This window comes from Carya illinoinensis, chromosome 10 (genome assembly GCF_018687715.1).
Source record: "Carya illinoinensis cultivar Pawnee chromosome 10, C.illinoinensisPawnee_v1, whole genome shotgun sequence".
In the NCBI taxonomy this organism is placed as follows: domain Eukaryota; kingdom Viridiplantae; phylum Streptophyta; class Magnoliopsida; order Fagales; family Juglandaceae; genus Carya; species Carya illinoinensis.
In genome coordinates, this window is record NC_056761.1 from 28,307,165 (window position 1) to 28,322,947 (window position 15,783).

The 15,783-nt window shown below is 37.0% G+C and overlaps 1 protein-coding gene across 1 annotated transcript; it reads right to left on the reverse strand.

Moving 5' to 3' along the window:
- Positions 1-1,851: 1,851 nt before the first annotated feature.
- On the reverse strand, positions 1,852-14,643 carry LOC122279751 (poly [ADP-ribose] polymerase tankyrase-1). Its single transcript, XM_043090558.1, has 6 exons — positions 14,393-14,643; positions 2,975-3,066; positions 2,804-2,882; positions 2,621-2,715; positions 2,201-2,296; positions 1,852-2,117 (listed from the first exon to the last, which is right to left on the reverse strand). Exons 1-6 carry the CDS (start codon positions 14,562-14,564, stop codon positions 2,034-2,036), a joined length of 618 nt encoding a protein of 205 aa, XP_042946492.1. The 5' UTR covers positions 14,565-14,643; the 3' UTR covers positions 1,852-2,033.
- Between the last annotated feature and the right edge of the window lie 1,140 nt (positions 14,644-15,783).

A 15,783-nucleotide genomic window follows, 5' to 3' on the forward strand; every position in this document is an offset into this window, starting at 1 on the left:
GAGGTATAGACCGTCCCTCCCAAAAGCATAGGCCTAAACTAATGACATAACACATAATATAAAGCAAAAATAGGCAATGCCTTTATAGAGATAAAGCAATAACATCTTAAAAATTCACATCCCTACAACTCTCTAATTTGGAACCTGAATATCAAAGGAGGATTATATACGATACTTGACTGACCAGCAGTCTACATTCGCACAAAAGGACTCTTAAATGTAATGGATTGGAAATCCCTTTGGACATCTAAGGTCCAAGTAAAAATAAAAATTCTTATGCGACACTTGCTTGGAATGGCATCTATATAGGATGTCACTTTACCATGTTAATTTGGCAAAATTCCTACAGGTATGAACGCCCAATAATTTGCAACCAAACCCATAATCTAATTAATTCCGCTACATCTCATTTCTTAGCTCGGCCCCCTAATCAAAATCTCATCCTCCCCTAATATATTCTTTTTCTTTCGTAAATTTCAGTTACTTTATAATTACCAGTAGTTAATAAATTTTTCAAGGGTCAATTGCTAATAATATCAAATTAATATAAATTAACAATCTAAAGAGATAATTCATTAGACATATATAATTGGCCTTAAATGGACTCTTTGGGCTGTATCGTACTGAGAAGAGTTAGGTAATATCGAATGAATTATAATTATAGCTCTTTGAAAAACTTTTAAACAACATAATTTCACATTCTTCAACAATTCTATGGTCTGAGCGTTCCTGCCACGTACTTCATCTTGTGAAAGCTATCACTCCATATTTTTTCCCAGGCGAATATATAACCTACCGGTTTATTAGGCTTGGCTCATGAAAAAACACAGCTAATCACATTAATAAAATATGCAAAGAGTACATAAAAATGACTGTACATAAAATTTTCGTTATCAAAATTATCTATGTTTATATATAGCTCGAAACTTGACTGATCCAAAAATTTGGATCTCACTTAGGATTAATCCCACTAAATCTCATTGCTTTAACTAACATTATATTTGGATGTATTATGGATGGCCCCGGTAACTTTACAATGTCTTCACCTATACCATGAAGACAGTGGAAGATGTGTAGAGGATTGCCAAAGAGTTCAATATGGTATTGATTTTGATAAATTATATTCTCTATCCTAGATTTTGTCATCCTCCAATCGGACGCGAGATATTTTAAGTGTAGAGATATGAAATCATTGAAAAATGTAGTATATTAGCAACCATGACTACCGTTTTGAATTTTGTACCGTACCGACTGGTACAGTCGAAATATTTTGTTTCTATGAATTAGCCAGTACAAATAAAACCTTTATTTCATACCGATCAAAATTTCAGCTTATACCGACCAATATTTCAACCTATATTTCTACCCGTACCGGCCGATATTTCCAACTTTTTTTTTTTTTCAAACTACAAACTCATTTTTTAACCCTCAATTCAAACCAAGCTATTTATAATTTATATATAAATATATATGTATTTATAAATAATTTATTTATATATAGACTATTATTTTGAAATATAATTTATATATATATTTACATTTATATATATAATTTATTTATATATTAACTATTCCAAAACGGTACCGATATCAAGCCATTTTGTTCGAATACCTTAACTGGTACTGTATTCAAAACTTTGACCATGAATGAGCAATGACAAATTATAGAATGATTAATAACATAGCTAAACGGCCTTTTTCCCTTCGTGCAGAATTAATTTTAGAGAAATGGTGTTCCTCACAGCCCAATACTCGAGCTGAATTTCAAGTGGAAACATCTTCGTAATGGTAGCTGCTAGCCTGCTACATGGGACAAGGGAAATATGGTCCATCTATGGACAGAAACCTATGTGAGAAAAATTGCAATCATAGGAAACCTATAAGCTCTTTATCTATCAGAGTTAAGAACCAATGCTAATCAGAGATTGATCAAGATATCCAAAATCTGGTGTTAGCTGCTTATACCACAGAGACAGAAAAACAGTGGCCGCAGCATTAAATAATTTATGTTTTCAGCAACTACATCGTAAAGCCTACTCGCTTGCCACAGCACCTCCACCAGCAGCTTCCAATACACTCTTAGCTTCTGTGTCTGGATCAGCTAGGTCACTCGGGGTCTGTCCAAAAATTATTACTAAATTTAAACATGAAAATGAAGAAAAATGAAAAAACCAACTTCAAAATACATTCAAATACTAACCTTTCCATAAGTATTTGATATTGCAGGAGAAGCCCCAGAAGCCAGTAACAACCTTACAATATCAACGTGCTCACCTCTTGCAGCATGGTGGAGTGGCTGTAAATTAGTGTCAAAATAATGATCAATAATTACTGAAATAAGGTATATTAAAGAAAAGGTTTTTTCTATATCTAAAAAATAAATAAATGAAAAAATGAAATCTGAGAAATCCCAGTGCGCATCCTTTGCTGTCACGCAGACAGGAATACAACAGTTTTTAACTAAGTTTTTGTCAGCTGGTTAAATGGATAGACTTCCAATTTAAACTTTTAAGTGACTTCCAATTACAACTTTATATATATATAAATATATATATAAGTGACTTCCAATTAAAACTTCTTTTGATAAGTAGATAAGTAGAGACTTCCAATTAATACTCACAGTATCACCTTCCGCATCAACTGATTCTAACATCCTCTTTACAGATTCAGTGTCATTTGCTGTGTTTAAAAGAAGTTGGGCTATCTCCATGAATCCTGCAACGTAGATGTGAGCATTAGAAATCATGGAATCTCTGGGAAAAAAATCATTGTAATAAAAGAGTTCGGAAGTGGTTTAGCCTACCTCCTGCACAAGCATCATGAAGAGGAATTGCACCGTCTTCATCTTTAGCTTCCAGGTTAGCTCCTCTTTCCAAAAGTAGCTGTGTGGAAAAAAGCATGCAGAACTTACTATTATTGTTATCATTTTGACAGACATTGATTTCAAGAAGTTACGAAGTATAAGCCAACTGACCTGAACACAGTGGAAATGGCCATAGAGACAGGCCAGATGGAGAGCTGTGTCCCCATCTTCCACAGGTTCATCAATGCTGCCAGTCAAGTTATCTGCATTTGTATTGATTAAGAAAGCATCAGCGGGAAATGACCTCCAAACAGGGCTTTTGGTTGCCACACAAAAGCAAAACCATGATGCTCTTTTCCATGGCATTTGAAGGCCCAATTTCATGTGATGGTGTAATTTTTAGAAGCTGAAAATAACATCCCCACATAATTGTCCAGACTAATGTAATAATTTCATAAATATCACAACATCAATATCCAAGTTACCATGGACACTGTTTTTATTTAAGATATTACAAGAATATGCAGCATGACCTAAAACATAAATATAGATTACAGAAGGCCATTTCAATTCTCTTTCTTCTTCACCCTAACTTTTTTTTTTTTGTTTCAATAACAGCCATCCCCCCTCGCTCAATAGATTTAGATTAGAATTTGGATTTAGATTTCAAATCTCTTTATATTTAATGTAATTTGAAATCCAAGATTTTGAAGGGTTAAGATCTGGTCTAGATTTGGGGCAAAATCCTTGTCCAACTTTTAATACATGATCCAAACAGAGAATTTGGATTTTTTTTTTTTTAATTTTTGTAAGTAATAAACTTTATTGAAACGAATGAAACTAAGCGGAACCCATGTACACAGGAAGTATACAAGATGAGACCTAATTTACATTCTAGAAAGCTGAAAAGAAAACAAAAACTCATGAATACTCTCTCCCTTTAATACAATAGCAGAAAACCACTGAACAAGAGAAGACACAAAGAAATTCCAGATATCCCCTGCTGCTCTTTCCCTGTTATTAAAACATCTGTCGTTCCTCTCTGTCCATACACACCACAATAAGCACAATCGTTCCTCTCCAAGCCGCATCCAATTAAGAGCTATTATGATTTCTGTTCCAGCAGGCTAAAACCTCCACCACCCTCTTAGGCATAACCCAACTCAGCCACGAAGCTACCAAGAATACCAATCCTTAACTCCCTAGCCATCTCACAATGAAGAAAACGATGATCAATCGATTCACCATCCTTTTTACACATGAAACACCATTCCATAATAATCATGCCACACTTTCTCAGATTATCAATCGCCAATATGTTCCCTAGTGCAGCAGTCCAAGTAAAAAATGCAACTTTAGAAGGCACACAAACCTTCCAAATGCTCTTCCACGGAAAAAAAAAGACATGTTGTTGATCAGACAACACCTTATAAAATGACTAAACAGAAAATTTATTGCTCCCCGAGTGTTTCCACAGCAACCGATCTCTCCCATTTGCATCTATCTTTACGGAATACAAAAAACTCAAAAAACCTGCAATCTCATCAAGTTCCCAATCCTGTGCATTTCTAGTGAAAATAACATTCCAATGTACAGCCCCATTGACATGACACAACACCTCTGAAACAGCAACCTGCTGATTACCAACCAAACTGAAAACTACAGGAGAAACAGCATTAAGAGGTCTCTCACTACACCACTCATCAAACCAGAACCGGATTCTATCACCAACTCCAACTTCAAACTTGATATGTTTTTCAAAAATGTTCCACCCCTTTCTAATATATTTCCAAAGGCAAACACCATAAGACCCCCTACCCTCCTTAGAACATCATCTCCCCCCAGTTACACCCATATTTCCGGTCAATCACCTCTCTCCATAAAGCATCTCCTTCCTTATGATACCTCCACAACCACTTCCCCAATAATGCCTTTTTAAAAAGATTCAAATCTCTCACCCCCAAGCCACCATTCACTATCGGACAAATCACCCTATTCCAATTCACAAGATGAAATTTATTCTACTCCCCTAAACCACCCCATAAAAAGCTCTAAATAATTTTTCAATCCGATTAGCCACTCCCACCGGTAATGGAAATAAAGAAAGTTAATATGTGGGAAGATTGGAAAGGGTGCTTTTGATAAGAGTTAACCTCCCTCCTTTCGATAAGTAAAGCTGTGTCCAACCCGACAATCTTTTCTCAACTTTCTCAATTACCCCATCCCAAATACTCCTAATTTTAAAGGACGCCCCCCAGGAAGCCCAAGATATCTCAGTGGAAGAGAAGCAACTTTACAACCCAACAAATCCACAAAAGAGTTGACATTCCTCACCTCACCCACCGGAACCAATTCCGACTTTCCCAAGTTCACCTTGAGGCCCCAAACAGCTTCAAAACACAACAGAACAGCTCTTAAAGCTTGAATATGACACATCAGCACCAGAAAAAATAAGAGTATCATCCCCAAAAAGTGAGAAATAGAAAGAACACCATTACTATTGTTTCCCACAGAAAAACCACCAAGAAAACCTCCCCTCACAGCAGCTTCCGTCATTCTACTCAAAGCCTCCATAACAATAACAAAAAGAAAAGGGGATAACGGAGTCCCTTGTCTCAAACCCCTTGAAGACTTAAAAAAACCACAAGAGATACCATTCACTAAAACAGAAAACCGGGCAGTTGTAACACAATGTTTAATCCATCCACACCACCTATCCCCAAAACCACACCTTCTAAGCATATAGAAAAGAAAATCCCAACATACATGATTGTATGCCTTTTCCATGTCCAACTTACAAAGAACCCCCACCAGTATAACATCATTCAAGCGGCTGTCCAGACACTCATTTGCAATTAAAACAACATCCAAAATTTGCCTACCCCGAACAAAGCATTTTGATGCTTTGAAATGATTTTATCTATCACCATACTCATACGGTTAGCTAAAACCTTCGAAATAAATTTATAAATCCTTCCTACTATACTAATAGAACGGAAATCTTTTAACTCATAAGCACCAACAATCTTCATAATGAGAGCAATAAAAGTAGCATTTAAGGATTTTTCAAACTTAAAACCAGCATTAAAATCCCTAAAAATCTGCATCAGTTCATCTTTCACTATAGCCCAACATTCTTGAAAAAAACCCATAGAAAATCCATCCGGACCCAGAGCTTTATCTTTACACATACCTTTCACCACTTGATGCACCTCCTCTTCATCAAATGGCCTTTCCAACCCAGTTTACAGCATCAGAGTCAAGTACATCAAAGCTCAAACCATCAAGCTTGGGTCACCACTCAGCAGTTTCAGCAAGAAGCTCTTCATAAAACTTCACAAATGCTCTTGAATCTCTTCAGGTGTTTGTAACACATTAGAGCCTGAATGGAGGACTTCAATGGCATTATTACACCTATGTGAATTAGCCATCTTATGAAAAAATTTAGTACATTTATCCCCCTCCTTCAACCACAATGCTCTAGATTTTTGCCTACAAGAAATTTCTTCCAACAATAAAACCTTCTCAATATCAGCCACAACCTCATTTTTCCTTAAGAAGGAATCCTCATTAATAGCCCCTTCCTCCAACACATGCAAATTCATCCCAAAGGAGATTTTTCTGCACTTCCGTATGTCTAAAGACTTCATCATTCCACTTCTTAAAATCAGATTTAAGAGCTTTTAATTTACCAGCCACAATAAAGCTTGGAGAACCAGAAAAAGAATAAGAGGACCACCAACTCCTAACCTTCTCCACAGATCCATCAACTTGAAGCCACATATTCTCTAACTTGAAATAGCGCTTACCCCCATGAATACCCCCACAATAAAGCAAAATAGGGAAATGGTCAGAACAAACACGATCCAACCTCTTTTGGCATAGGTTCGGGTAATGAGACTCCCATGAAGAAGAAACTAAGAATCTATCCAATCTTGACCACCCTCTACTAATAGACCAAGCATAAGCCCCCCTTACTCAAGGGAGATCCACAAGATTCAACTCAAAAAATCAGTTCCAAAAAATCCTCCATAAAAACTGTGGACGATGTAGCCCCCCCTCTCTCACTAGGAAACCGAACAATATTAAAGTCACCACACCAACACCAAGGTAAATCCCATAAAGAATACAAACCCACCAATTCCTCCCACAAAAAACATCTATCATGGTCTAAATTAGGCCCATAAACTCCTGTGCAAGCCCACCTCCACCCATCCTCAATATTTTGAAAGAAACTGCCACTAAGTAATCCCCAATGCACTCCTCTACCAACTCCACCACCCTCTTATACCACATCAACAACACGCCAACAGATGCACCCAAAGAAGCTAAATAACACCACCCCACAAAAGAACAGCCCCACAAACTACGAATAATGTCTATCTATGAAACACAGCTTTGTCTCGTCTCTTGAAGACAAACAATGTCAACTTTCCAACTTCGAAGAACAGATCTAATACGAAGATGTTTGTTAACATTGTTGATCCCCCTTACATTCCAAGAGAGAATTTTAGGCTTCATTAGAAAACAAAGACCCCCTTTCGACCTACCTCTCCCCACACTTCCCTCCTTAGAATTATAATTAATGGAACTTTTTAACCGCTTTAACTCCCTATCCCTTTTCACTGCTGACTTCACAGCAGTGGATCTAACAGCTTCAATTGCAATAAGAAGAGCCTTTGCTCTTCATACCCTACACATGATATTCCCAAAAACTCCTGTAATTCTTCAACTTTTTTAAACACCCAATCTGGAGATAAACTGGAATTTTGATTTGGATGAATAGTACATAAAGGAACAGGACTGCCTCTTTATCACCCTCGGCCTCTCTAACCACCATCTGTAAGGACCCATCCCGCTGCACAGACTCAGAAAAACAAGCCAACTGTTGTATTTCCTTCGAAACCACAACAGAATCATCAAAATCTCCCACAAGAACCCTACCCTTTCCAGATTTTGAATATCTACACGACCCCCAACCATTTCCAGAGGCTTCTCAAAGCACAAAGAACCAATAATCTTCGGAGGTACAACAGGATTCAAAGGGATTAACAATTCTACTTGATTGAGAGAACCCCCATCATTATTTTCAACCAACTCCCCTTCTTCCATAACTTCCGTATGTAAAAACACATCATTTTTTTACTCCCAAACCTCTAAAACACCCTCCTCCACCACCAGCGACAGAACTTTGATCAGAGAATCACCAAGAGGATTGCCTAAGACTAGCGACAAAGTCTATGCCACAACCACATTCATCGGAATAATAGGCGGCACCATTCTATGCCAAACCTGATATGCTTTAAATACCAAAAACCGACTTAGCCTTCCAAGCCCTTATCGGGCTTTTGGCCAAACCTGGCCCATCCACCACAGTCTTCCCCTTATATCTCTCGGTCTCCTCAATAACCAACCCATCCTCCAACCCATTAAGGCCCAAACCTGAATCCTCAGCAAAATTACACTCAAAAGCCAACGGGCCTAGGCCCACCTTAACCCAACTTAGTAACAAGTCCACATTCGACTACATTTCCAACAAAGCCTCATACATAGCCTTCAATGGAAAATTCTTTCCATCTCCTGATGAACTAACTACAAAATTCGAACCATCACCTTTGAGAAGATGAATATACTTCTGCACCAACTTTCCCAACAACGAAATCCTCTCACCAGTCTTACCTCTAACCACCTTATTCTCCTCCAAACACAACGGCGATTTCTTCACTACCTCAGCATAAGTGCCCTTACGACTCTCTACAACAATTGGAATAGAAGCAACCTTCACAAGTACCCTTTTGTTTTCTCGCTAAACATAGGGGTGAGTATCAGCCAGTCCGGACCGGCCAAACCGACCGGACTGGCCATTTTTGGACTGGACCGAATTGGGTCTGGTCCAATTTTGGGAGGACCGAAGGAGTTTCGGTCCGGTCCCGGTCCAGGGGTTTTCCACCCCGGACCGGACCGGACCAAATGAAAAAAAAAATAAAAAATAAAAATATAATTTATATAAATAATTTTATAAATTAATTATATAATTTTTTACTAATACTAATATTTATAATTATATACTAATACTAATATCTATACTAATACTAATAGTCTAATATGGTATTAAAAAAAATAATACTAATAGTCTAATATTATAATATACTATAGTTATACTAATATAGACTATATAGTTATATTAAATACTATAAGTAATACTAATACTAATATATAGCTAAATCACTATAAGTATAACTATATATATTTAGTATGAATGTATTATTATATTCTTTAACGTATAACTATAATATATAGTACTACTATGTATTAATATATTAACATATTATAAGAGTTATAGTATAAATTATAATATACTAGATCACTATAACAATATAACTAATACTAATATATAACTATACTATCAGTCTACTATTAATACTATTATATAGTTATACTTTTCACTATAATTAGTATTAATATATAGCTATACAGTTCTACTAATACTATTAGTCTATTATATAGTCTAAGACTCTTAAGTCTAATATAGACTATATGGTTATAACTAATACTAATATTATTAATAATAATAATGTAGAAAATAGTTATACTAACTGATTGATTCAACATAACTAATATTACTAATATAATATAGCTATACTAAATTACTAATAGTCTAATACAAATGCTATTATATAGTTATACTAATTGTAAATTCATAATAACTAAATCATTATAAGTCTATAACTATATATATTTAGTATCAATGTATTATTATACTATTTAATGTATAACTATTAACTATAATATATAATACTAGTATATATTAATATATTAACATATTATAAGAGTTATGGTATAAATTATAATATATCATATATGTATAAATTTATAATGTATTAGTATAGTTAACTTAATATGTAATATGTTAGTATTAAATCACTATAACTACATAGAGTATTAGTAATATAGTATTTACTATAACTACATATAGTATTAGTAATAAGAGTATTACTATTATTTAATATAGTATGACATAGAGTATTAATAAATGTGTGGTTTTTGAAGAGATATAGTAATACCAGTATATTATATATGGTATTACTATTATTACATATAGTTCTTAGTTATAGTATTAGTACTAGTGTATTATTAGTTATAGCAAATAAGTTAATAACTATTACTAATTTACTATATACTAATAGACAAATAGTATTAGCATATTACTAATATATATATATTAATATATATAATAGTATACTATCTATATATTAAATATATCACAATATAATTACATAAGTATTAAACAAGATGTCGTAAGATTAAAAAAAAAAAAAAAAAGTCAACCGTGAACCGAATGGACTGACCGGACCGAATGGGACCAGACCGTCCCGACCCTTAGAGAGTTCGGTCCGGTCCAGGGTGGGAAAATCCTAGACAGAATAGGTCCGGTCCGGTCCGCAAAACCTCCCCGGACCGGACCGAACCCACCCCTAGCTGAACAAGGGAAAAAGGGACAAGTTCTCTCAACAAATCTCCAAACCTCCAACACCCCTCTCCCTTCACACCTTTTAAAACAACAATGAAACCCCTTCTTTTTTCATGACCAAACTCCGATACAAACAAAAACCTGCCATGTCTATTAACACCTCTTTGAACAACCAGAACTTGATTCCCACCCCTACAAGTTTTACAAAACTCACTTGACCCAACAGTCCCTAAATTATCTCCAAGAGCACAAGCTAACCAGACCACAGCATCAACATCAATGGAAATGAACTTAGTGACCCTCTGACTACACTCAGTAATCCTCCACCAACAAGCATTCTCTTTTCTCAACTCAAAAAATTTCTGATCAATAAATAACTTCCGATACAACCCCATCGCACAAAACAAACCACAAACACCCCAGAGAACTAACAGAACCAAGGATTAGATAAAAAAGAAGGAAAAAGCAAAAACAATAATAAAGAAGATAATGAAATAGGATAAAGGATCATCTCTGGCGAGAAGCACCAGAGATGGAAGATGGAGAGTCATAACGAGAGAGAGAAAATAGACAGAAAAGGTGTTCAAACTTTTAAACCATCAAACTCTAAAGTTTAAAACAAGAAAAGAGTTTAAAGTTTGACAGCATGATGTAGGACAGAAACAACTAAGGACTCTTAAGCTAGCTAGGGCTTATTTGGAAGGATAGGATTGTAGGACTTTGGGAGAACAAGGAAAAACGTTTTTAGAAAAAACTAGAGAATTTGGATTTTAAGGACCCAAATTTCAAATCCTTCTCCCCAAAGCCCTTTTTGGAGACCATCTTCCTGCCGATGCTAATAAAGTATTCTTGAACTTTAATTCATCAAGTATTTTTGGGAATGCTAACTATAAAGAAAAAGCATTCGTGGGAATGAAAGTATGAAACTGAATTGAGTGAACTCTTTAATCTGAATTCATGATCTATGGTTACTTGAAGACAGCTGAAAAGTGGATGTGTGGGTTGCTTTGCTTGGATTTTAATACCTACATCCTATGAAAAGTTGACAGAATTTGATGTACCAAACTTCCCTCAATGACCTAAACTTTGACAAAGGAAGCGATCATAACACAGATTTCTAAACATGATCAAGTCAACAACCTATATAACCTTAATATTCTGAACATTTGGGGTTCGCTACACAAATACATAAGACATTGGCAAGCAATCATTTTGATGTAAAATCAGCCAATGCATTTCTAGTTTCTCTGTGCATCCTTCACAAGTTGTACCATTTAGGTCATTCTTGTCAGTGCAACATGTCTAACGAACTTGGTGGTTAAACTTTTTGCCTCTCTAGCAAAATCAGTCTCAGCAAGTCCTAACACCCATCACCCCAGATCCCATATCCAAAACTCAAGGGCTAAAGACCAAGAAAATAAGGCATAAAAGACCAGGATACTCAAACACCACAATTGCTTGGTGAAAAGCAAAACATAAATAATGATAGCAATTCAGCCCATAAAGATATCTTCTACACTCACCAATATTGATTGCCAGCCACACCAAATCAATCAAATCCAACAAATCTCAAAATACCAAGTCTGTGGTTTCACATCTAACTAATCGTCATTCTAGCCAAAACACACACACATCCCCGAACAAAAGAAGGCACACAAAAGAAGACAAACTAGGTTACTTTCTCCTGGGAACTGAAACCAGAAGCATTGCTACCAGAAGATTGATTACTGGCAAGGGTTAGTAAAAGCACGCATAAGCACAAAGAAACAAGGTGAAGTGCTTTGCTTACCAAAAGTGTAGTGCATTTACAAAGCACACTTTTTGTGTGAGGATAAACCATAGAAAAGGGTAATTTTTTAACTTTAAAAAATTATAAAATATTACTTCAAGGCCAAGGAAATGATGTAAACAAATACTCTTTAAGTATTTAATTGATATTGGAGATCATTTACATATTATGGTGCCACATGTTGCCATATATGATGAAAATATACTTTGAACCCACTTTAATAGTCCAAGCTAACTTTATAGATGGATTGATATTTAATTGCTTATGTTAGCATACAAGTCAATATCTACAATCTTGAGCCTTTTTGGTCATGGTCCTTTTGGTATATTTTGATTCAATCATGCGTGTTGATGACGTGTTTCGCACACCTCAAATCTAGCGTTCATCCATAGCAAATAATAATAAACAAAAGGTAAATAAGAGAGAGAGATACACGGATTTACATGGTTCCCCATAGAGCCTACGACCATGGGGTGTTTGGAGGAAAAATCCACTACAATAGGCGTATTTTACAGTCTCTTATAGTCTCTCATATCTCACAATACAATGGGGGTCAATGACCACTTGAGCCTAGAGAAGATAATATCTCTGGAGTCTCTTGGGTTGAGTGTGAAGAAGCCATCTGAGTAATCCAGCCAGAATCGCCCAAAAGACTCTCAGATTAGATCCCAGATCCTTGGGTAGGAAACCCCCCTTTATTGAGGCCTTTTTGGTGAGGAATATCAGCTTTATGTCACTTCACCATTTCCCTTTGTGTGTCTGACTTCACTTCCTCCCTCAGCTCTTTGGATGACTTATTTACTGCTATCACTTGATTGGAGCTGTATGGTCCTGGGAAAAATCAGCTTAACGGTGGCATGGTAAAAGAAATTCTCATCGCGCATGCACAACAAGAATTTGTGGGGCAACTGGTGAGGGCTAAACCGCCATAAAGATCTGAAGGACGTAGTTAGCCGATTCTCTAGGTCTGGCCTAGTAAATAGAGAAGGCCCGGCGCACAAGAGCCCATTGCCCATAGTTTAGTATTTGAACCCCAATGGGACTGAGATCTGTCCCCTTCACCCAATGTGGGTTCGGTCATGGAAAGTGCACTAAATGGCCCACTGAGTGGACACACCCTTGAATGGGGAAGCTTACTAAGAGCCACACCACATTAAATGTCCGGATACACACAATCGGAAGACCTGCCCGTGCCAAGATGAGCATACAAAAGACCTAGTGGGGTTACTGCATTAAATGTGGCAGCATGGCCCCTTAGGAAATGGGGGCAGTCAGGCCATAGGAGGAGTACAGCTACCAGACTGTCAATGGGAGGATATAAGTAGAAAGGGAAGAGGAAGCAAAGGTACGTTCGATCACCCACTTCCAAAGATAGTCGTAAAATACCCCTTCCCCTGATTGACTTGGCATCAAGGCTTCCCTTGGCCAAAGGGGGCCAACCTCGTTCAGGCATCTTATCTTATCAGGTTGAACTGTCATGGCGAAGGGAACTCCATCCTAGGTGTGCGAGACATGTCATCAACAATGTGCATATTTAGCATAGCAAAATATAATTAAATAAGAGAAGTTCGAGATCTATAAAAAGATCTCATAAAAATAAATTCATAAACTGACGTGATTTGATATAGTACATTAGATCTACTTTATGGTAAAACAAACTTTACAATCTGACATATTACATTAAGCCACGTTAATTTGTGAGTTTACTTTTGTGAAATCTTGTTGTGAATGAAGCATTTTTCATTAAATTTTGCTTGCTATTTGCATATTAAACCCTTTTTATTGCATCTTATGGATTCTTTGTTATTATACATTAATTTTGGAAACGTGCACTTTACTTCATTCAAAAGCATGCTTATGCTTTGAGCTAGGCTGTAGACGCCATTTATGCTAAGTGTATAAACACTGCAAAAGATTGTGCATAGAATTCAAAATACACTTTTGGTAATTACAATTTAAATAAAAAAACATATGCCAAAAATCCTGAAACAAGTCTCGTCAAAACCTCCCCACCCCCTCCACCCCCACCTCCTCCCCCCCCCCCCCCCCCCCCCCCCCCCCCCCCCCAAAACAACATACACACACATAAAAAAAAAAAGGGCAATTATTTTATCTGCTTCCAGAGCTTTACGAAAAAGTAGACAAAAAGCAAAACCATGTCAGCTCTTTACTTATACATAGAACTTATGGTACCCGAAAGTTCACGCTTAGTTCGAAAGCTATCTAAGATTAACCCAAAAAACAATCCCGGACAATCGAACAAATCTGAAAAACTAAAGCACCAAAGACAAGGTATGAAGAAAAATAAGATAAAGAGTAAGAATGGAACCTAGTGCGAGGCGGAGAGCGTCGAGGTCGCCAAGCTGAGAAGCGGCAGCGAGGTCGCGGAGGTGGGGAGGAGTGTCAGAGTCAAGCTCGATCAGACCCTCTTCTTCGAACAGAGCATGGTCTTCGTTTTCTTCGTCGTCCATTATTCCGTTGAGCCTTCCGGGAACCGCCATATCCTCTGTGTTTGCTGTCCTTCCCTCTCTGCTTTCCCTTTTACCAAGCTCGGCCACGTTAACATGTATGCTAGGGTTTAGCGGACCACGTCATCAATTTGTTGCAAAGTCCGTGTTAATTATAAAAATCGTGGATTGTGTTTTTTTTTTTAAATAGTCAAGAACGAAGTTTAATTTTGTGAAAGTTATTTTGAACATATGTTTCTATAAAACATTTATATGAAAAATACTTTTAAGGAAAATTGTTATTTAGATTGAAAATAAAAAAACTAATGATTTTATTTTGTTTTTTTTTTTCAAATGTAGGAGGCAAGTGTGCTTGACCCAAACTGACTAACCATAGGGCCACATTTTAACCACTCGTCCGAACCAATCAAAAGCTTCCGAAGTTTCCGGCCCGAATTAACCGACCAGAATAGAAACGGGTAGGAAGCGGAAGTGTGCTGATTGAATTTCGAAATAATTCGGTTGAATCGATCAATACCCGTTAACCGAATCTAAGAACGAAATGTCTGGCGGCAGGGAGAAGGAGGGAGGGAAGAAAATGTTGCAATTGTTGGAGTGCATGAGGGGCTCTTTCCCACGCCACCGCCAAACAGGAACGAAGAACAGCAAAGTGTCACGGACTTAGAATTTCTTCACTCAACCCGTGCGGCCTTAGGAGGCTTTCTCTCCCACAAAGCTCCTAAGTAAGCCTTCTAAAGGACTCAAGACAATAGAGAACAAACTAGAGAGAGAAGATAGAGAGAGATGCTCTAGAGAACTTGTTTCTCTTATTGCTTGATGATTTACACAAATGAGAGCCCCTCTATTTATAGGGAACTCTTGGTACAAAGAATGGTTAGGATTGTGACACTTGTCATCAATCCAAGGGTGAAGAACTTTCTAGATTCCTACTCTAGAATTGTCTATAACGCCCTTTCTAGAACACTACTCTAAATTATCTATAACGCCCCTTCTAGATGACTCTACACAATTCCACAAGATTACAAAAGACTTGGAGGCATCTAGAAGGTTAGGAAATTCTCTAGAAAAATCTAGGTGGTGACATTCTCCCCCACCAAGCTTCGCGATGTCCTCGACGCGGTGTCTTCATGGAACCTTCGGATGTGATCTTCAAACTGCCACAATGACCCCTTTGGTTCCCACGTTTGAACAACACTGGTGCCCCACATGGTGCCTTTGAGGGTTGGATGAATCCGGCATCAATTATCTCCTT